The following is a 21,878-nucleotide window of genomic DNA, read 5'->3' on the forward strand; positions in this document are numbered from 1 at the left end:
GGAGGAAGACAGGTAAACAGGACATCCCCGGGTGCTAATGCTATGGGAGGAGATCATCGAAGAGGGCATCAGGTTCAGGTTTGGGGTGGTGACGTAGGAGGGATGAGAAGGTGGGGAAGAATGTTCTAGACGGGAGGGAGGTTACTGTGCATAGCCGTAGGGGCGAGAGAGACCCCAGACCAGGTCATTTCAAGTGACTGGAGCAAAAATTTTGTCAGAATGGAAGTTGCAAGGGGGCGGGGAGGGGAAGTTTGGAGGAGAGACCCGGAGACTGGATCCTGACAAGTGTTGTAACCCATATTAAGGAGTTTGGGGGTTTTCTGAGGGTGATGGATGAAGAAGAGGTTTAAGCAAGAGAATGGAGGGGTCAGATGTCCCCTTGAGAAAGCGGCTAGCTGTCGCATAGAAAGGGGAGTGGAGGGTGAGACGTTAGTGGCAGGAGAGGCTGCCTGACCAGGGCCGGGTCATGGGTGCGGTCACAGAGCAGGGACACGGGGAAGGAGGAGGACCCCTGCACACTGTTCCAGTTTCTGACTCCAGGGACTGAAAAGGTAGCAGAGCGCAGGGAGTCTGGGATTGGGGTAGGGCAGCGTTCCTTTTGGGGTATGTGAAGCTTGAGGGCCCTGTTGGGGGGGTCCTGTGCATGTCCTGGGGGCAGCCGGGCTGGGACTGAGGAGTGGGCTCAGCTGGAGCCTGTGGACCCCCACCGGGGTTTCGGGGGGATGAGGCAGGCACAGGGAAGAGCCTGGGGATGGGGGGCGGGCTGGCTGGAGGAGAACAGGAGATGGGGCCATCCCAGAAATGAGGAGGAGGTCATTCCTCTCTGGTATTTGCTTCTAACTTTTGTCATCGATGTGGCCGGTTTACGGACCATTCCTAAGAGGGAGGCATGCACGTGGCACATGTCTATCCTGTGGCTTACTCGTTTTGTTTCCCTGTAACTTGGGGAGTGAGGCCTTTCTGGCTCCTGGGGCTCCAGGGGTCCGTCAGGCCACAGTGAGAGGACCATGTGGCCCACGAGAAGGCGGTGGTCACACAGAAAGTCTGCTGGGAATCTAGAAAGACAGAAGCTGGAGGAAGGCCCTTCCCCACTGGTCCCGCGGTGAACACAGCTTGAGCACGCAGTGTCGGTGTCTGGAGGAGGAGCTCAGTCCAACGGTCACTCGGCCTTTCGGAGCTCCGTGGCGCTCTCCCTGCGAGCCTGCTCTGCGGGAGTCCCTGGGGATTGTTTAGAAATCAGGTCTCGGGTCTGCTTAGGACGCGCCAATCTGAGGGCTCAGCTGATCAATGCCGAGGAATGGACGAGGTTCCAGAGCCTCCAGGCTGCCTCTGGCCTCGGGGTTGGGGGCACTTCCATGGCAGGACCCCAGCCCCTTCCACGCATCTGACCCCAGAGACTCCACGCGGTGCAGCGCGGCCTCCCAGACACGCTCGGGGACAGCGATCTCAGTGCTGTTTGAGCAGAACGTGACTGAAGGAACCCTCCTCTTGAACCTGCCACGTAATTGTCCCTTTCTTCCTCTTGCCCATGACTTGCCCCGGGGAAGTCTCCTTTCCTGTAGCTCCCCAGGACACGTATCTCACATGGCCCTGCTGCGTGTATGTGCTTTGACCCAGAGGGTGACCCGTTTCTGTCCTTGTTGATTGCCACAATGCCACCAGGAGGCACAGGAAAAAAAATCCGGGAGAACCTGAATCTGGGGTCCATCCGGCTAATGTCACGGAGAGGCTGTGGGGTTTGGGGGGTGTGTAGGTGGGGACGGTTCACAAGAACAAAATGCACTGCTTGGTCTTGAGGAACCTGCAAGGTGTGATGTGGTGGCTTGCACACGCCGAGCGAGCAGCTGGAACAGCTGCCCATAGCCCTTGGGGTACGGGGTGGGGAGTGGGGGGAGGGGGGATGGGTGGGGAGTGGGGTGGGACCCCTGGGGCTGCGCTGGGGATGGGAGCCTGGAGGCTCAGCCGCCCAACACCCAGATTTGGCATCACTTCGAGCAAATAAGAGAAGAGGAGGGGAAGAGTGTTTCTCATGGGTGGCGGGGGGGGGGGGGGCACCGGACCCAGAGGTCCTCCCAGGGAGGTTCAAGGTTCAAGGCCTGAGCCTTTGGAATCTCCAGGGCAGAGCTTGGCCCCTGTTCCTCTGGATGCTGGTGCTTCTGGCTCTAAACCACAAGCTCTGTCCTCTAGAGCTCCACGACATGACCCCGGGCTCTCGGGATCCCGCTCTCTGTTGGGATTCATCTGTTCTCAGTGGGTTGAAAAAGCTGTGCAAATCCTCTTTAACTTGCCGGCAAAGAAGGGCCAGAGGTCTCAGAAACGCTGCTTTTCCATATGTGCGGGGATTTCAACATCATCGTAATCGTCCAGGGGCTCGATGTAGCTCGGGATGGACACGGTCTTCTTGTCTCTAAGTTTGTTGACCCGCGAGTATGTAGCTGGTGGCTCACTTGGGGTCTCCTGTGGGACTAGAATGCACAACAAGGTCCTTACAGGCAAAGCTGTGGTATGTTTTTACGTTTTTGATGAAGTGACTCAGCACGATTTTCATGGGTTTGGGTAATCTTCCCACGGTCCGGCGGAGCAGACCCCCATCTCTTATGGGGGAAACCGAGGCACAGACATGACACGGCCTCAGGATCCCCCAAGCAGGTCGATGGCAGATGTCGGTCTGACACCATGGCTCCTGTGTCCCTCTGCCTGCACCCCACCCCCCCGCTCCCGTCATGGCAACCAGGAAAGAGAAGTGTAGACAAGCTGACCTAAGCCGGTACTCAAATGAGTAGAATTGTGTGATACCCTCATTCTCGTGGGGGAAGTGATACAAACCACGTTTCCTTTTTGGCACATCCCTCCCAGGGACCTACAGTGTTTTCCAGAACTTCCCCTAATTGCTCAGGCATGAATCTCTGTTCAGAAGGAAGGACAGGGACAGTGGTGTTTGCAGAATGGGGGCTTAGGGAATGGGTACGGAGCAAAGAAGCACCAAGGTGGCCAGGGAAAGGACGATGAACGAACGAGCCAGGTAGGCCTCAGATGATACCGGAATGTTCTCAACCACAATCTCTTCCTTCCTACGTGCACCTGAGAGGGGACCAGCCCTCATTTTTTGCCGGGCTCTGCAGTCAGATCCCCAGTTCATCCCCAGGCTCCAGCAGTCCCTCGCTGTGTCGCCATGGGTGAGGCCCTGCACATCTCTGTGCCTCCGTGTCCTCATCCGTCAAAGGGGAATAAGGATGTATATGCCTCGCACTGTTGTTGGGGGTGTCACGTGAGACGGCGCCCGCAGAGTGCCTTGCGCGGGGCCTGCCCTGCCGGGCTGCTCAGTAAATGTGGGCTAATCTCACGATGTACCCATTCAGTCGAGACAGTCCTATGCTCTCCTAAGCCCCAGGCCCTGGTCTTAGTGGTGGGTCCCCAGTGGTTAGCCAGACAGAAACGTTCCTGTTTCCTCGACTTTGTGTTCTAGCGGGAGGAGGGTGGGCAGAAACAAAGTAAGACAACTTTGAGTAATTGCCACACATTTCATGAAGAGAATTACTGGGTTCATTTTAGAGAGGGTGGACAGGAGGGGCCTCTTTGAGGTGCTGACTTTTTTTTTTTAAGATTTTATTTATTTGAGAGAGAGAGAGAAAAAGGGGGGGGAGAAAAGAGGGAGGGGGAGACTCCACACTAAGCAGGGAGCCTGACGTGGGGCTCAATCCCAGGACCCTGAGATCATGACCTGAGCTGAAACCAAGAGTCGGATGCTTAACTGATCGAGCCCCCCAGGCGCCCCGAGGGGCTGACATGTGGGCTGACCTCGAAGGGTGAAATAAGGCCACTACCTAAGCAGCTTAAGGAAGAACATTCCAGTCCAGGAAACCAGGCAGAGTGTTTCTGATGGGACGTGTGGGAGGCCCAGTGACACCCCAGGTTTCTTTTCACTCATGCTCCAAACCGGGATTTGAATGTAAGTTTGCAGGTTGAACACCAGGAGCATTGCTACTCACTCTGCTCCCTTTTTAACTTGTTGGTCCCTTTCAGAAGGATGGTACCATCTGCAGATGCTAGTGGTATAGACTGTTTTTTTGTCCCCACAAAATTCCTATGTTGAAGGCATAAGCCCCCAGTGAGGTTGTGTTCGGGATGGAGCCATTAAGGGGGTAATTAACGCTAAATGAGGTCATAAGGGTAGGGTCCTGATCGCATAGGCTTTTGTCCTTATAAGAAGAGACACCAGAGTGCCCTCTCTCCCTCTTCCCTACCCCATCCCCCCTGACCAAATTGGCTGGCACCTTGGTATTGACATTCTAGCCTCCGGGACCGTGAGAAAATACATTTCAGTTGTTTAAGCCACCTAGTCTATGGTATTTCGTGCGGGCAGCCCGAGCTCAGACACTTAAATTTGTTACCCTACCCTGAATGAAACTGTCGTCAGTGACAGACACTTACATTTGTGTTCTGGAAAAAGCAAACCCCTGGGCGGCAGAGGGGGTAACTGAACCGACGGTTCATTAAGAACATTCCTGGAGATAGAGGGAGAGAGAGGAGTAAGGCTGTGCTTTTGACCATCCTGGCTCAGCCAACTGGAAGGAAAACATCACAGAAAAAGGACAGGGTTGAACATCCAAGCCCTGGTTCCTGAAGGCGGGAGGCATCTCCTTCTCTAGGTTTTGGATCCCATTTGTAAGGAAACCGTCTCCCATCGCCCTGGGAGCAGCTGGACTTAGTACGGAGCCTGCCTTCCAGGGTTCTCCTGCACTGTTTTAGGAAGGGGAGGTGAGCGCCAAACCCGGGTGTTCCTAAAGCCGACTTTATCCACCCCGCTGAGATGGTCGCACACACTCACCAGAAACGTGGACCGGAATGTTCCTCACGGCACCATGCACCACAGCCCCGGACTGGACACCACTCAGATGCACATGAGCCAGAGAGTGGGTCAGTCCCTCATGGTCCCCTGCACTGTGGGACGCTCTACAGGAGTGAGGGTGAACCGTCTGTAGCCACCCACAAGGATACTCAGGGAGTTGGTGAGCAAAAGAAGTCAAACACTAGACACTCTGTACCCCATCTCCGGCCCTTTCAGAGGCCAGGATGGAGTAGCCACTCTATGGCCGGAACCAAGCTCGGGGAGCCTCTCTGGCTGGTGCTGCTTTTTGTGCATGGTGCCCCGCGTGGATGCTGGGAGAAGGAAGCCTGGCTCCCACACTCATGCAGTGAGAGGACCAGTGGAAGCCTGTGCCTTGTTTCTCCTGGGCTCTATCCCGTATGCCTTCCCTTTGCCGACTTACTCTGTACCCTTCTACTATAATAAACCCAAACCGTGACTGTTGTAGCTTTTCTGGGTCCTGGGAGTGCTTCTTGTGAGTCATCAAGCCAAATGGTGATCCTGGGTACCCCCTGATACGTAGCAATCATAAAAGCCCCAAGTTGGGACCTCTGGGGGGCTCAGTCCTTTAAGTGTCTGCCTTTGGCTCAGGTCAGGATCCCAGACTCCAGGGATCAAGTCCAGTATCGGGCTCCCTGCTCAGTGGGGAGCCTGCTTCTCCCTCTGCCCCTCCCCCTGCTTGTGCACGTGCACTTTGTCTCTCTCTTTCCTTCTGCCGAATAAATAAATATTTTTTTTAAAGCCCCAAATATGTCACAGGATACACAAGGAAGGCAGGTGGCATATTGTCGTTAAACACACAGCCTAAAGGGGGCTGTACTTGTGATCCATTTAAAGAAGAGGAGGGTGGGACTCCTGGCTGGCTGGGTCAGCGGTGGAAGCCACTCTTGACCTTGGGGTTGCGAGTTCGAGCCCCAGGTTGGGGGTAGAGCTGACTTAAAAATAAAATCTTAAAAGAAAAGTGGTGGGCCCAGCACACAGAGCCTGGCCTGTGACCGCTACCAGAGGAGACGGGACCAGGGTGACGTGGAATGCAGAGCCACAGACCGTGCCCCGCATACTCAAAGCCCGAGTCCTGTCCCCTTGCGGTGGCGGAGTGGGCCGCACAGGCACAGTGGACCATCAGGGTGCCCTGGCGGAGTAGCGCAGGTGCGGGGTGGGGTGGGAGCGGGAGCCCTCTGAACTGAGAAACAGAGGGTTTCCTCTTACTTACTCGTACATCTTCTCTTCATCCCTTTGCTTGTCTTCCCAGGGCTTGGCAATCTCCCACTTCTTGCCTAAGGAGTCAGATAAGCACGTCCACGTAGGAAGAAAGCAGGAGGGGGGCTCTGTGGTTCAGAAGTCCGCGGACACCAGCTGTGTTCAGGGCATGGGGGGAAGAACCACTGGGCAGACACGGACTCGGGGACAAGGAGCAGGTGAGCGGAGGACACGGGCGTCCCCACGGGCCTTCTGCCCGCCGAGCCTTTTGCTAATCCTTGAGGGTTAATACCGTGGGTCAAGATAAAAGAGAACAGATGAGGTTTTTGTTCAGGGTCACGCTTTTGTGCGTATCTAAAAAGGAAACCGTTTAAGAGGCAAATGGACAGAGGAGTATAGGAGCCAGAGTATGCTTTGTACTTAAAAAATGAAGAATTATGGGCTCCTTGCTCAGCAGGGGGTCTGCTTCTCCTGCGGCCCAGTGTCGCCATGCTCCAGCTCTCTCAAAGAAAGAAAGAAAGAAAGAAAGAAAGAAAGAAAGAAAGAAAGAATCTTTTTAAAAACTGTGTGTGTGGGGGGGCGTCTGGGTGGCTCAATCAAGCGTCTGCCTTCAGCTCAGGTCATGATCTGAGGGTCCTAGGATCGAGTCCCACACGGGGCTCCTTGCTCAGTAGGGAGCCTGCTTCCCCCTCTCCCTCTGCCCCTCCCCCTGCTTGCACATGTGAGCTCTCTTCCTCTCTCTTTAATAAGTAGATTCTTTAAGTCAAGGGGTAGAAGGGAAGGAACACTGCACAGGAAGCCCAGTGGACCCGAGTTCTGGTCCCAACTCTGCCACCAACTCCTATGAGGCCTCAGCCAAGGCTTTGCCTCTCTCTGAACCTTAACTGTCTTATCTCCAAAAACAGATGGAGGAGAATGACAAGGTCTCACTCCTCGTGCAGCCCTGACCTTTCAGGAGAGACGGGATCCCCGAGGGATGCCGCCCGGGCTGTGCGCCCCCGGGGAGAGGGCCGAACCGCTCAGTGAGCTTACTACCATCCTTAGGTCATCAGGGGGGATACGATCTCAAGAACACACACCATCGGATCAGGGATTTCACGTTTGGGGAGATGAACAGCAAAGTGGAAACCCACTAAAGTCAGCGTAAGGCCTCCAGGAAGCTGCTTGTGTGTGTTCCGAGGAGGCCAAGGCAGCTGTCATACTAGAGAACTCAGAGGACGACCTCAGAGAGGGCAGTCGTGGAGGCCAACGTGTCCATTGTGGACTAAGCAGAGGGGGAAACTGAGGCCCAGAGAATCATGATGCTTCATCCAAAATTCAGCCGATACAGGCCCGGAATAAATCTTCCTGCTCTAAAGGAAGCCTGGCCCACGGGGGAGCCGCCCAGCCCTCCCCGCCCTCCACCTGCCCAGGTGCGACTGCCCTTACCCTGCCTGAGCAGCTGCCGACAGGCACAATACAGGATGAGGCCCAGGCCCGAGGAGACGAGGATGATGGCCACGGCCAGAATGATCCAGAAATTGTCCCTCCACCAGTCCATCGCAGTGGGGCCCTGGGGAGATTGGAGACAGAGGAAGGAGGCGTGAGTAGGGGCATCGGGCGGGGAGGGGAGGGGCCGCTGTCTACCACGGGGCCGGGGTGGCGGCCATGGGGAAGCCTCTGCTTATAGGTCAGGCAGGCGCTGGCTCAGGCACATCCTGCCCGCCAGGAGCGGGGAGACCCTGAGCCTGGGCTGGTCCCCCTGTGCAGCTCAGGAGCGGTGCTGGCCAGCGCTTCCCAGGGCAGTCATGTGCACCACAGACAAGACACATGCCTGGGGGCTTCCTCACTGCTCTTTCCTAGATTGTCGAACACGCAGGGGAGGGGCGGTGCCACCAAATGCAGTTGCTTTTATATCAAAGGGGCAAGAGACTTAATTCCTATTTTTTCTTTTTCCTTGGAGGTGGGGGTTAGGAAGATACCTCGGTGGGTCTCCTGGAGCAAGGGGAAGGGGGAAGGTAAAAATGCAAGGCAAACTGAGTTAGTCCACTGGGAAAAAGGAACGGGAATTTGGGGGCTGCAAGCTGGCTGGGTCGAGCAGGTCGTAAACATTCTCATCCCATGCGAGGGGCCCGCAGCTCCACAGGTGTATCCCGTCAACTCGCCGCACCTTTTCAGTGTATACAGTGAGATAAGCCAGTTACGCCCCAGTTATACCCTGGGTGGGGCGGGGGTGGGGAAGGAGAGAGGGAAACAGGAAGAGAGCAGAAAGTTCGAGAATTGTTAGAAAGTCCCCGTGGTGGAGGCTGGCCGCACTTTTGCAGAATGGCGATGACTAACATTCAGCTCGGAGCAGATGTGCCGCAATCTGTGTTACATCAAGGCTGCAGTGGAATTGCACAATAAAAGCTTGTTCGAATGGAGCCTGGGGAGTCCTGACATGTGTGCCCTAGTTTTTCAAGCAGGGGGACGTGTGCCACAGTGGGGAGCGGGCTGCAGGCCGGACTCACAGGCCTAGCCTCCGGGAAGGCAGGGAGCTCTTGGGCGAGGGGCAGCGCCCCCTCCCATCCAGGACATGGGCACTCTGCCTGCTCATTTGGCTTTTCAAATAAAAAAAAAGATCCCTGAGGCCTGGCATATCCCAGGTATGTGAGAATCCACTTCCTGAGTCATCGTTTAGCCGACGGGAGCTCACCCATGCCTGCCCACGCAGAGCCATTTCCGATTCAAGCCTTTGAGGGTGATACTGGTGGTGAAAGCAAGGAGCCAGGCAGGGGAACACGGGCAGCATGAGGCTGTGGCTGCTCAGGCCATTTTTCCCGCAAAGACTTCTGACGTGGCTTCCTGTGTACACGCGTGTGTGTGTTACCAGCATAGCGACTTCATTGATGACGTTGTTCCGTTATAATTTGGGTTTTCAGTTCCAAGGTTTGCTTCTTCCGAGAGGGCGCGGCTCGATCAAACAGGATGGTTTCTGGCTATTCACGGAGTTCTGCGTAGCGAAACCAGTTGTGTGCTCCTAGTGGTCCCGCAGGCACGTCATGCCGCAGCTTTTCTGCTCAACGTTCTGCTCGGTATTACGTGTCTGTTGTTGATCCGTGGTGGCGGATGTGCTGGGGACTGACTCTGCGAAGAGTGAAGTGTCCGCTAGCCAGGTTGCCTCACCCCCAGGCGTGCACTCAGCAGAGGTTTGGGGGTAAGTTGCCTTTTCAGGATGCACAGAAGAAAGCAATAGAGGAAGGAGAACCAAGGGAAAAAGAAAAAGCACAGGGACTGGGAACTTGGCTTTCAGGAGAGCCCCGGGAAATTTGGTTTTGCAGGGCCCAGTGAGGTCACGGGGCACTGGACTTAGGAGAATACCATACATCAGAGGGTGGGCTCTTTGTTTAATAAACCTAACTGGAACCTCACCTTCTTTAGCTCTGGGGAGTGGAGGGATGGATGGATGGTTAGATGGATGGATTGGAGGATGGATGGATGGGTGGATAGATGGACAGATGGACAAACAGAATTTTCTTCCTTCCATTCTCTTATACTCAAATATGTATCTCCTGGTTCTTTGTCTAATTAGTCTCTCATATTTTCTATCTTTTGTTTTTTTTTGCTTTAATCTTGAAGGACTTCTCCAAAAGGCAATATAAACATACTCTTTAAGGCTACAGAAGTGAACACCAGGGCATACGAGTTCAGAGCTATTGCATCTGAGAAACAAAAACAAACAGACAAACAAAAAAAGGTTGATCTGAGGAGCACGAGACGGTGAAAGGTGGAGGATGGGAGACAGGGCTGCAACTTTCCACTGTAAACCCTCTGAATTACTTGATTTTTTTAAAAAAAATTATGTGTATTTACAGGGAGCCTGGTTGGCTTAGTCGGTTAAGCATTCGACTGGATCTCAGCTCAGGTCTTAATCTCAGGGTTGTGAGTTCAAGCCCTGTGTTGGGCTCCGTGCTGGGCGTGGAGTCTACTTAAAACAAAACACCTCCCCCCCCCGCCGCTGCCAAAACAAAAACTGTGTGTATTTACTTCAAGAAAATAAAATTTTTAAAAAAGGCACACAAAACCCACCGATTAAGCACGTAGTAGCTTCGACGAAAAGCTACTGCTCAGATTTCAAGTTCAGAGCAAATCATTGTCCTCTGTGTCCGGGGGAAGAAAGAGGAAGAAGGATGATGTCAGCCAAGTGGAACATGGGACACTTCTGAGAACCTCACAGTGATGGGTACCTCGCGGTTCTGTTCTTACACATGGAGCGGCTCTGACTGGCCAGCAGACGTTTCGAGGGTGTCCTGGGCGCACAAGGCCTGCAGGGGCTTTCCGCTCTCCCCTCCCTTCATCCTTGCGCCACACACTTTCCTGGACCGGGCGTGGAGGTCGAGGGGACGGGGCCTGCCCAAGGTCTCCTGGCAGGGAGGAGGCGGCATGCTTTCTGTTTAGCTCCCAGGCCTCCCGCTGCGGATGTCGGTCATCATGGCCCCCGACATCCGGGACAGGCTGCGTGGGGCTCAGGGTGTCTCTCTTGCAGGAGCGCAGCGACAGTGGTGAGGTGGTGGGAGCCACGGATGAACGGTCGGGACCCACAGGGAAAGCCCCAAGTCCCTGCGTTCCAGGGCCAGAGAACCAGCTCCTCCCCGTGGAGGGAAGAGGTGCCTTCTCAACAAAAGCGGGATGAGGAGAGGAGCTGGGGAGAGGTAGCCGGGTGAGGAGGGTGCCGAGGGACCACGTCCCGTCCCTGCCGGTTGTCCTCTGGGCTCCCGGCTGGTTTAGTGCCCTGGGTGCTGCCAGAGAGGGGATGTGGACTCTGGGGAGCGGCGCGGGGAGGACAGCCAGTGGGGGGCCTGTGTGGGCCGTGTGGAAGCTGGACCCCTGGTCGGCCAGCCTGGGGTAGAGAAGACGGTGGGGATCCGGCCGCAAGGGGCAGAGGTGTTTGTGGGACCAGCTGCTGGCAGGCCACAGACGTGGCCGAGTCTCTCGATGGGCCACAAGGGACCCCAGAGGCGATCTGCAGGAATGGCCACGGGTGGGAGACTGTCTGTCTGTCTGTCCTCCTCGGTGCGATACCAGGAAAGTAGTACAGGGTGGGCTGCAGGGGGGCTGAGGTGGCTCCTTCCCCTCCCCACCTCAATGGGGCAAAGTCGGGGGCTTTGAGCCAAAGACAGTACTGAAGGTTTACAGTTCCCTCCTGGAGGCTCCACGGAAGAGCCATTTCCCTGTTCTGTTCGGCTTCAAGAGGCCACTCAGGTTCCTGCCCGAGACGACCCAGCACGATCTCCCATCTCCCCAGCTGCCAGTCAGTGACCTTGATTCCACCTGCGCCTTCTGTCCCCCTTTGTCCTGGGACCCTGCACCTCCCCACGCTGGGGCAGGCGGGCTCCGTGCACCAGCCACCGGGATCAGAGCTCCGTGAGATGAGACGCTTGCTAACGGGCCTCCATGCGCTTACGCATTCAACATCCTGTATTTTGCTGCCCGGGAGTAAGGAGGAAAAGGGGGAAAACGGGACGGACGGTTCTGCCATCGTGGACAGAATTCCACCGCGTGGTACTTGGTGTGGCTGGCCTCGTTAGGAGTCCTGGGACGGACATGGCTCTCCTTCTGGGAGGTGTCTGTCGCATGGGAGGGAACATCTTTGTTTTCAAGAGTCTGAGGATATAGGAAGGTTCTCAAGGCAGGATGGGAGCTCACAGGTAACACAGGGCCCCACTAGCCAGAGCCGGGGACCCACGGTCCAGTGTAGACCAGTACAGACCAGAAGAGGATCCAACACGGGCCCAGGTCAGCAGTCCAGGGGCTGCAGGGAGGGCACAGGACCTGAGCCCACAGGTGCAGGCCTGAGGGTCCCAGCTGCTTGGGAGGTCGGGAGCTGCAGGCCTGACCTCAGGTCCTGTCACCTGGGGGAGCATTTGGTGGCCACCACATGGAGGAAGGAAGGGAAGGGAAGCAGTGGGAGCACCCCTTGGAAATCAGTTACGGAGCGGCTTGGAGGCATCAGGCCCTCGAGGAATATGGAAATTCCCTACCCTCACTGTGCCTGAACCTTGGAACCACCCAGGGAGCCTGAACAGCTGCTTGCCTCCGAGACTCTGATTTAATGGATCTGGGGTGGGGGCCTGGCTGCTGGGGTGTGTTTATGGTCTTAATAAAATTGTCCAGATGGTAATAGGAGGCTGAGGTGGAGAACCAGGGATGGACATGTCGTCTCTGAACCCTTATTATAACCTCCTTGCTGAGGACGCGGTTCTCACCCTGAACAGAGCTCAGAGAGGTTAAGCGATTTGGTAAAGGCCGCACAGCTAGGGATCGACTAAGCTAAGCTTTCAGCTCGGTGCCGTGGGCTGCCCGAGTCCCCGCCCCGTTAACTCTGCCAGGCTGACGTCAAGCCGCTGAGTGTTTTTCCCTTCGTAACAGAACTGAAAGCAGAACCCTTGTTCTGGGTTCTGGTGAGGTCTCAGCCCTTAGCTGTGTCTTGCACATAATAGGAACCGCAGTATGAAAATGCGTCCCAGAAAAGTAACAGGCGCCGCACACTAAGGCCCCATGGGTTCCAAGTGTTCTACGCGCCCCGTCCCACAACGCGGCTTGTGGTTATGAGCCCATTTTACAGATGAAGCAGTGGAGGCTTAGATCTCAGCAGTTAGTGGAAGAATCAGGAGCCAAACCCCGGTCTTTCTGACCCCAGGGCCCTCGCCTGGGACCACCGAATGCAGGCTTTGGGAGGTGTATGAAAATGCAGGTGCCAGGGGCCCCGGCCCCTTCCCCACAGCCAGCTCTGATGGGTGGGTCCAGTGTGGGACTCGGGGATCCGCATTTTTAACAAGCAGTGTAGGGGGCTCAGCCCCAAGGGGGGAACATGCATGGGGCCAGTCAGCGGAGCCCAGGGCGGGGACAGGTGAGCACACCGGAGGCTGGTCCCCCTACCCTGCCGTCCATCCCCACCGTCAGAGGCAGCAGCAGCAGCACCGGGGCAGAAAGCAAGCCACTGGAAAGGACCCCCCGAAACAAATACCTTCCCAGTTTGCTTGTCACAATGCCTGAAATTGCACAAGTCACACGAAAGTCACTGCAAAGTTCCAGGCTCCCTCTCTCCCCACTTCCTCTCTATCCAAACTCATTTGCTTGGGAGTGCTAGACTCTGAGGAAGAGAAACTGATTTTTACTAGGGTGTGAATGACTTCCTTGGCCCCTCGGGGCACTGGATTCCTTCTCTGGATTCCCTAGGGCACTGGCAAGAGCAGGGGCATCCTAGGATCTCTGCCAAAGTCCCCAGAGGGTCTAAGTGAATGTGACTAGGAACAGAGACTCTCTTTTCTAGCCTCGTCCTCCTGCTAGTGACCCCACCCTGCTCCCCTTCAGAGTGTTGAAGACCCAGAAGGCAAGAGAAGGTCAGACACTGAGGTGGAGGAAAGACCGCTTGTTTAGAACAGGAGTGGCTTCCACGTGTCTGCACCGAGAAGGTGCCGGGACAGAAGACAGGAGTGAAATAGAAGACACTTTCCCGGCCAGAGAGAAGGATGGGCTTTTACAAGGGAACAAGGATGGAGAGAGGGCGTGCCAGGACCTGGGGCAGGAAGTGGGGAGCCCACACCCTCCTTCATTCAGTCCGAAGTAGCAGACACAGTCCACGGGTGCTGGGTGGGGCGGGTGGGAGGGAGACCCGCACTGTCATGGCTGGGAGGCATGCGTTCTTCCTGCAGCTGGGCCCGCGTGTGCTGCCTCTCACACTGCCTTGGGGCCTACTGGTCACGTCTGCCCTTACCACTGTGTCTAGGGCCTAGATGTCCCCTGGGCCCGGTGGGTGCTCCCTACGGGTCAGGGAATCCAGGAAGGAATGAGACACTGGCCTGTCCCCTGAACTGCAACTGGACGTCCCCTCTGAGGATGGGGTGGGGGGGGCAGGTGGCAGCTCAGATCCCACGTTGCCCTTTCGGCCCCTCCGCCTCCCTCTCCCCCTGCCTCAGGGGCTCCTGGCATTAAGCCGCGGGCTGGCAAGCAGAGGCCCATGAGATGCTTTGGTCTCTTGGCCTCGTGTCAGCAGCCCCCGCACAGCGCACAGCCTCCCAGGGAGCCCACCAGCCGCCGAGTGGGTCGTCGGGGCGGGAGGGCAGCTGAGCGCAGTCACCAGCCCAGCCCAGGCTCTCACTTCCCCGAAAGGCATTTCTGGGGAGTCAGGGGACAGAACTCATACCGTGCCCTCCCCGGGAATTCCAGAAACCGTGGGTTTATTCAGCACTTGTTTTTAAAAAAAAAACCAAAACCCCGAAAAAACAAAAAGCAACTCAGTCCTGCCATGGGGGAAGACTGGGGCCCATGCACACACACGAGACGTTTCACGATGAACTGCCCTTCCGACCCGTGGCGCACCCAGTGAGCTCCTGCTCCGGATCCCCAAGCTTGGGAGGAAGGTACCCAGTGAGCGAGAGCTGCTGTGTTTCTTTCAGGACCCGCTGGTGGGGCAAGTCCTGGATATAAAAACTCGACTTTTTCTCAAGAAGAATGAATGACCTCAAGTAGCCATGAGCCTGACAGGGAGCAGAGAGGACGCTGGTGTGTGGGAGCAGGGGGATTGGGGTTCCGGCTGGAGCTGGAAGAGGCATCCAGCGTCTCTGTGCCAGGAGGCCACCTGCAAAGAGCTTGGCGGAAAGATGGGGCCCCTGTTCCTCATGCGCCCTCTGCCCTTAGGGCCTGGGATGCAAATCCCCTTATCCGAGGCCTGCCCTGCCCTGGACAGCAGCCCCTAGGCCCACGAGGCTGCTGGGCACCTGCTGGGTCTCAATGACTCCGTGTGGAAAGAAGAACATAAAAGGTCATTGATAAATGTGATATGGGTTACTTGTGGGAAAGATCCTTCGGGTGTATTGGGTTAAGGTTAATGTATTATTAAAATTAGTTTCAGCTTCTTTTTCCCCCTCTTTTAGCTCCCCCCATTGAAATTCTTCCCTCTTGTGCCCCTGCTCACACGTGGACCCTCAGGACAGCCCGGCTGGCTCCGCCGATGGAGCACGCGACTCTCGATTTTGGTGGGGAGGCCATGAGTCAGGTGTCGAGATGACTTAAATAAATACATAAACTTAAAAATAATTTTTGGGTGGGGAAGCACGTGGTAATCCACAGCCATGTCCTCCAATCACGCAGCAGCATTTCTAGAAACAACCTGAGAAGTAGCCCGAAGGAAGTTCAAGTCAGAGGCAGAACTGGTAGACCTCAGCGTGCGGAAGCAGGGAAGCACCCCGCAGGCGGCGTGGGACGGCCGGGGAGACAGTCGCGTGGGGCCACCCGATGGGTTGCGTGGGGCAGTCGCAAGGTAGGAAGAATGGAAGAGACCCAGGAGACTGGCGGGAGCCCCAGGCCCTGAGAAAGCAGAGTGGGGGGCCTGTGCCCCTGCGGCAATCGCTTCTCCCCGTGTTCCCCCCGTCTGAGGCCGGAGCCCGCCGCGAGAAAGCCCAGAACACAGACCTTTCACCGAGCGAGGGCAGGAGCCTCCCCTCTCGCTCTGCCGCCAGCCTTGCCGTGAAGCAGGAACTGAACACATGGTCAGGACGGCGGGTACCCCATCTAAAATGGGCTTCTGCTCGCCCCTCCCCAGCAGGTGGCTCCTGCGGTGTTTCCGTGGCGTTGGGTGTGATGTATCTATCTGCCTGGGGCAGAGCCTTCTGGACCTGCGGATGACTCGGGCTTCCTGCTCCGTTATCCCAGGAGTTCTGCAGCCCAGAGGTCCCTCCTTGGATCCGACCAGGTTGTCTCGCGCTGCTGCTGGTTTTCTTACGTGTTTGGCTCTGCGCGTGAGCAGGACACCTAGAGCCCTGTCCCTGGGGGACCGTCTGGCAACAACGTTGGTGCCATCAGTGGGGTGGGGGGGGCCTGGGGACGCCTGCACCTGGTGACAGCCAGCGAGGCCTGTGTGTCCTCTCTAGAGCGCATGGAATCAAAATAAGACGATTGTAACTTTTCAAAATATCGACATGTAGGGGAAAACTAGAGGGCCAGCACCACACTCCCTACCGTGGTGGTTGCGAGATTGTGCAATGTGGGGTCATTCTTTTTCCGTGTTTCTTGGAAGTTCTCATTTTCGTCTATCCTAAGAAATACCGAGCGGCCCCCAGGCCCTGTCTTCACTAGGCTCCACAGTCCCACTTTCAAGCTCCCTGGCCCCAGGGCTAGGAAAGGGGGTGTCTCTCCGGACAAGTGATGCGCGACAGGGTGGGACGGGAGACACTGGGCCAGGCCCTCTCCATGGTGATTTCCCTGGGGCAGCGGCAGGTGGCTGGGTGAAGATCTGATCCCAGCCCAGCACAGCACAGCTTGACCCCAAGGCCACGGGAACACAGGATGCCTTATCGGTCCCTACGACCCAGATGCACACACGCAAAGACGCCCAGGCGGGTGGTGGCTAGGTGCCAGGGGCCCCAGGCTGCAGCCCAAGGTTGCCATGGTCATTGCCTCGCCCCCTCATGCCCAGCACAGACCCCGTAGGGTGCTCCCAGCTATCAGTTCCCCACACTCCTCATCAGAGTCCGGAGAGGCTAACCAGCTCTCTCCAGCAGACGCGGCCTCGCCGCCTGTCATGAGGTCAGTTCAACCCCCTGGCAGACTGCGGGGGAATGGAAGCCCAGAGGGGAGCCGTGACTCTGAATTCAGCCAGCCAGCGAGAGGCAGACTGGACTGGCCAAGGCCACCCAGAGATTGGGCTACATCCCCCAGGGGTCCAAAGCCCAGACGCCTACCTGGGTTGCAAGGGTGTCCATCTGTGTGCAGCTGAGGGGACTGTGGGAGCCGGACTGCGGTGGCTCCGATGCAGCTGGCAGGAGACTTTCCTCGCCCACAGGCCTCCCGCCCACCCCAGAGCAGTGAGCCCCAGCCAGACCGCACTTCCCCTTCCTGCTCAGCCCTTGGGCGGGGGAGGACCACGCGCCCCAGGCAGCCCCGTCCTTCTTCCAGGGAAGCTGGCTCTCGAGGCTCCCAGGAGCCAGAATCTCCTCCTGCAAGACCCTGCATAGGACCATCCCAGCAGTGGGGGTCAGGCCCAGGGACGGGCTCGGCAGGGGGGACCGGGTGACCGAGTGGTCCCTGCAGATGAGTGTGGATGAGCGTTCCTGGCTGTGGCAGCCGGCTCAGGGCTCCAAGAGTGAGGACGTTGGCTCCCACCCAGAGGCAGCCCCTGGGGGGACCTGGGCTCTGGTGGGACAAACACAGTGCGCCCACGGAGACTTGCTAGGGGACACCCGGGCCCACCTAGGGGCTGTCTAGCCAGCTTCTGCTGTGAGGCTGCTCCGGAACATGGCCCTGTGGGCTGTCCTGATAGGGGCTCGTGTCCACCTGCATGGCTGACAGTCCCCAGCAGCACCCATGGCCGGTTACAGTGGGGCTGGCACTGGGAAGCCAACCAACCATGTTGAGGACTAACATGAGCATCCCAGGGGGAAAAGCAGGCACACACCAGCCTGCACTGTGTCTGCTGGGGGGAAAGGGTATTTTGACTCTCCGGGGTAATGATGCTACTCTGGGCTTTCTGGGAAGTGCCTACCAACCGGCCTACAGGAAGCACGATTCCTGACCTGTAGGGTTTGCGAGTTTCCAACACAACCCCGTCCAGCTGCTGGTGGGATGATCCTGGACTCAGACTCCGGGCCATGTCCGCAGTCAGGGGTCGGGGCTGCCGGAACCCCCACCCTGGAGCCCTTGTGGGGACCAGGGCCCACCCCTGTCTGGCTGCATCTCCTGGGCCTGGGGAGTTGTCACCTCCACTTTCCAGCTGAGCTCACCGGAGCTCTGCGAGGTCGCTGTGGGGGGGGTGGGCAGGGTGGGGGAGGCAGGGTGGGGCAGGGGTGGAGGGGAGTCTGTGCAAGCGCAGCCGGCCTGCTGGGAAGGCCTTTGAGCCCCGGTCTGTCCTGTGCAAACTCTGTGCTCTTAGGGGGATCAAGCCAAAGTGTCGTTGCTCAAAACCCCCTACAAGCGAAGTCACAGTGACCTTGGGAGAGGGGAACAAGCAGGTCCGTGGGTAGAGCTGAGCCCCTGCCCTAAGGCCGTGGCTGATTCACCAGTAAATGGTTCCGTAGCACTGCGCCCACTGTCATTAGGTGACAGCATTCTCGACAGACCTGATGCCCCCCCTCCTCCGCCACGTGCACAGGACACCCGGCCTAGGCGGCCCGGGGGGTCCGGATCCCAGGTGTGCTTTGCCGACAGCGTCCTGCGTAAGCCCTTCCCCTGTCTGAGCCTCAGTTTCCTGGCTTGCGAAGTAAGTGAGCCCAGTGGTGATGAGCCTGGACAGGGCGCCCGCACAGCCTGGATACAAGGGAAGATGGCTGGTAGGTGCGCGTTGGAGGAGAAAAGCAGCTGAGCCCCTGCAGAGAGAAGCGAGTGACCCACGCCTCCTTCCAGCAAACCCCAGACATGTTTGCCAGGCTCTGCACTGGGCTCTGTGCTGGGCCCCACGCTGGGCCCCACCAGGCTCAGACCCAGTGCCTGCCCACAGGGAAGCCTCTCCGGGTGTGGGGGGAAGGTGAGGGCGTACTGTAATGCCCGCGGGACTAACGCCTGTCACAAGTCTGTCCGCAGAGGTGGGCGAGCTGTAGTCTGCCCCGTGGTGGAGCCCGCCTTCTCCAGGACAGAGGAGCACCTGCATTGGTCTCGAGAGCCGTGAGTGCCTCCGGTGGGAGCTCAGGAGTGGCAGGGCTGGGGAAGGGCAATTGCAGCATTTGAACGGGGCCTTGAAGGATATGTAGGAGTTCACACAGGGGAGAGAACTGGGACAGATGCTGAAGGTTTGCAGAGAGGCAGGTGGCAGTGGGTGGGGGTGGAGAGCAAACTGGGGGCCCCACCCCAGGGCTCGTGGACCTGCCTATTTCCTTGGCACCCACACTCTTCCTCTGGCTCTGCCACTGTCTTTCCGCCCAAGAGGGGCAGAAGGTCGGTTTGGCCTTCCTTCTGCCGCAGGGAGGTGTCACACTCTGGGTCTGGGTGGTGCAGGGGCCCCACGGCTCCGGGAGAATGGGGGACGCCCTCTGGTGGCTGTCTGCAGTGCCTCTGTCCCTGACTCAGGGTCCCACCCGCCCGGGTCTCCCAGGGGAGACGGCTGGACACATGTGACCTCGGCCTCTGGAAGCCACAGAACCCAAGACCCTCAGACTGGAGGGACCTGGGATGGGATTGCAGTCACCTCCGGCCCCCGGGATTCCACGTCCTCATCTGCATCCTGCCAGGTGGCCACAGCATCTGAGTCATGCACAGAATAAGGCCACCTCGTGGGTGTCAGACTCTGTCATGACCAGCGACCGAAGGGAGGGCTGGATGGGGCCATCGGGGCGGAAACAATTCTTCTAGGCCCTGTGATTTGCTCTTTCTAATCTCAGAACAGCTGACGGGGATGGGGGGAGTGTAGCTTCCAGGCCCAGAGCTGGAACCAACAGTGGGAACTCCCTTGGAGTGGGTGGTGGCTGAAGGGTGGGGGCCCAGAGCTCAGCGGATGGCAGTTTAAGACCCTGAAACCCAGGGAACTGCAGGCCACCTGCTGTGGGGGGAGGAGAACTGGGTTTGGTCAGGTCTGTTTGGAGTGAGCCCCCCGCCCCCGCCCCAGCCTCAGCAGGCTGCCCAGGTCCTGGAAACAGGGCAGGACAGAGAGGAAACCCTTGTTTTATCCTGTTCCTTGCCTTCACACAGCTCCTTCCCATTGGGTCCAACACTTCGTCACCCTATGGTTCAAAGTATCAAGTGACATGAAGTAGAAAGAAACAAAAAAACGAGCAGTTCCTATTTTGGACTAGACTCTGGTGTTTTCCCCGAGACGGATCACCATTGTCCATCCCATGACGTGAGTCAGTAATCGGCCAGGGTGTGCTCCACACGCCCCGACACTCAGGGAGACTTCTGGGGCGGGGGCTCACCCAGCCTCAAATGCAAACTCGAGTCAGCCTTGGGAGCAGGAGCCTGTGAAGCTGTCCTCCGTGGGAGCTGAGAGGCAGTCACGTGTCTGCACGGTGACCGAGAGCCATGGGGAACAGGACCCAGTCCCAGGCTCCAAGTGGCTCCCACTCCGATGGGGACAAAGGCAAGGGGGTGGGTTAGTACAGTCAGGACAATTGTGGCAGTGATCACAGCAGAGCCCAGAGCTAGACTCTAGTACGCTTGGGAATTTAGAAGATGCCAGGGGTGGTGGTTCAGGTCAGCATGGAAAAGGTGGGCGACTCATTTCGTGGTCCTGCCCGGTCACTTCGAAGAACTTCCTAGCTGGACCCCAGGCTCCCAGGAAACACATTCCAGCTACAGCAAAGATGTAACTTTAAGACATGAAAGTGGAGAGAAGTACCAGAGGCAAATAGAGATACTCTTCTTCTTGAAATCATCATGGGTGGGGAGGGACTTCCTAAGTTTGCCACAAACCCAGGAATCGTAAAAGGAAGCATTGATGAGTTTGATGTTAAAGTCTGTGGAGGACGACAGGGTCAGGGGCGCCGCTGCGAGGTGGGCGTCTGAATGGGGAACGACAGTTGGAATGAAAATGGGACGTGTACCAGGGTTTCTAATCTGAGAGCATCTCTTACAAGCTAATAAGAAATGAGATGTGGGGCGCCTGGATGGCTAAGTCAGTCGGGCGTCCGACTCTAGGCTTCGGCTCAGGTCATGATCTCAGGGTCCTGGGGTCGAGCCCCGCGTCAGGCTCCCTGCTCAGTGTGGAGCCTGCTGGAGATTCTCTCTCTCTCCCTCTGCCCCTCCCCTGGCTCTCTCTCTCTGTGGGAAAAAAACAAAAAAGAGAAAGAAATTTACCCTAAGGAGATGCCTAGACAAGTGGAAAAGGGGCTCGGGGGGTGTTGTTTATCAGAGTGAGAAGTTAGGAGCAATTTGGCAATCAACCACGTACTCGTTAAATATGTTATTGTGTGTAACCTTGTGCACTGATTGAAATGGACATGTAATTCCACACTTATTGTTGTAGAGCAACGACCACAACTTATTTACTGGATGAATAAGGCAGATGATAAAGTCGCATGTATAATGACGTTATAAATCATATACTTGAACCTGTCAAGAAAGGCAAAGACCCGTATGTTACCGGCGGTTGCCGCTGAGTTGATGGGCTTCCTGGAGATCTACACTGTCTTCTTTTAATGGTCTGAGGAGGTTTGGGTACGTTTGTAAATCACAAAAACAAGAACTCGTCTTTAAAGTGCTGTGAGAGGGGCATGGAAGCCAGAGTGTGTACGGGAACTGGGAGTCTTCCCCCAGGCCCCCAGGGCGGCTCTGTCATCCCCAACCACAGCCAGGCAGCCCCTCGCCCTCCTGTCCCTACCCCGAGGTCATCGAGGTGGGATCTTCCCGGTCCACAGGCAAGGTCACTGGCAGGCAGCAGCCATCTCTTGGAGACGAGGGGGTCCCCACCCACTGTCTCCATTCTTGGAGATACAGATCCCTTTCAGAGGGCATGAGGAGCACTCACAGACCTGTCCTTGCCTCCACATTTCATGGGCCCCCAATTTCCAGGGCCCATAATATGTCACCTTGTTTGGGCAAAGGGACTTTGAGATGGTAATCCTATCCTCCTGACCCAGGTGGGGCCATGGTCATCAAGAAGTGGCCATCTGATTCTCCCTGAGAGCCTCCAAGAGAAACAGTCCTGCTGACCTCTTCCGACTCCTGGTGGTCAGAGCTACTGCAGCAACAGGAATGGACACCCCTCCAGCACCCCCGGGAGCCCCCCAGCCCGTGGTGCACTGATGTCTAAGTTGGCTCCCGAGGGTTTCTGTCCTTTGCTGCCCAACACAACCCTTTCAGGACAACAGCAAGTGTCCCGTTGACAGACCGGTGTCCCCTCACCCCGACGCTCCTTCTTATTGCCTCC

General features: G+C 57.1%; 1 protein-coding gene across 1 annotated transcript; it reads right to left on the reverse strand.

Annotated features, from left to right (window-relative positions):
* Nucleotides 1-936: 936 nt before the first annotated feature.
* On the reverse strand, nt 937-16,894 carry SCIMP (SLP adaptor and CSK interacting membrane protein). Its single transcript, XM_047706105.1, has 5 exons — nt 16,768-16,894; nt 7,496-7,619; nt 6,081-6,144; nt 4,432-4,505; nt 937-2,465 (listed from the first exon to the last, which is right to left on the reverse strand). Exons 1-5 carry the CDS (start codon nt 16,786-16,788, stop codon nt 2,311-2,313), a joined length of 438 nt encoding a protein of 145 aa, XP_047562061.1. The 5' UTR covers nt 16,789-16,894; the 3' UTR covers nt 937-2,310.
* Nucleotides 16,895-21,878: the final 4,984 nt, after the last annotated feature.

The sequence above is a fragment of the Lutra lutra genome, chromosome 16 (genome assembly GCF_902655055.1).
Source record: "Lutra lutra chromosome 16, mLutLut1.2, whole genome shotgun sequence".
Taxonomy (NCBI): Eukaryota; Metazoa; Chordata; class Mammalia; order Carnivora; family Mustelidae; genus Lutra; species Lutra lutra.

What these genes read in the sequence shown, in the direction of transcription:
- SCIMP (XM_047706105.1), bottom strand. Translation starts at nt 16,788, where the DNA reads ATGGACACCCTTGCAACCCAG. An exon ending in TGGACACCCTTGCAACCCAG is followed by an intron (nt 7,620 to 16,767) that starts GTAGGCGTCTGG and finishes CAATCTCCCCAG; the next exon opens with GGCCCCACTGCGATGGACTG. An exon ending in GATGAAGAGAAGATGTACGA is followed by an intron (nt 4,506 to 6,080) that starts GTAAGTAAGAGG and finishes CTCTATCTCCAG; the next exon opens with GAATGTTCTTAATGAACCGT.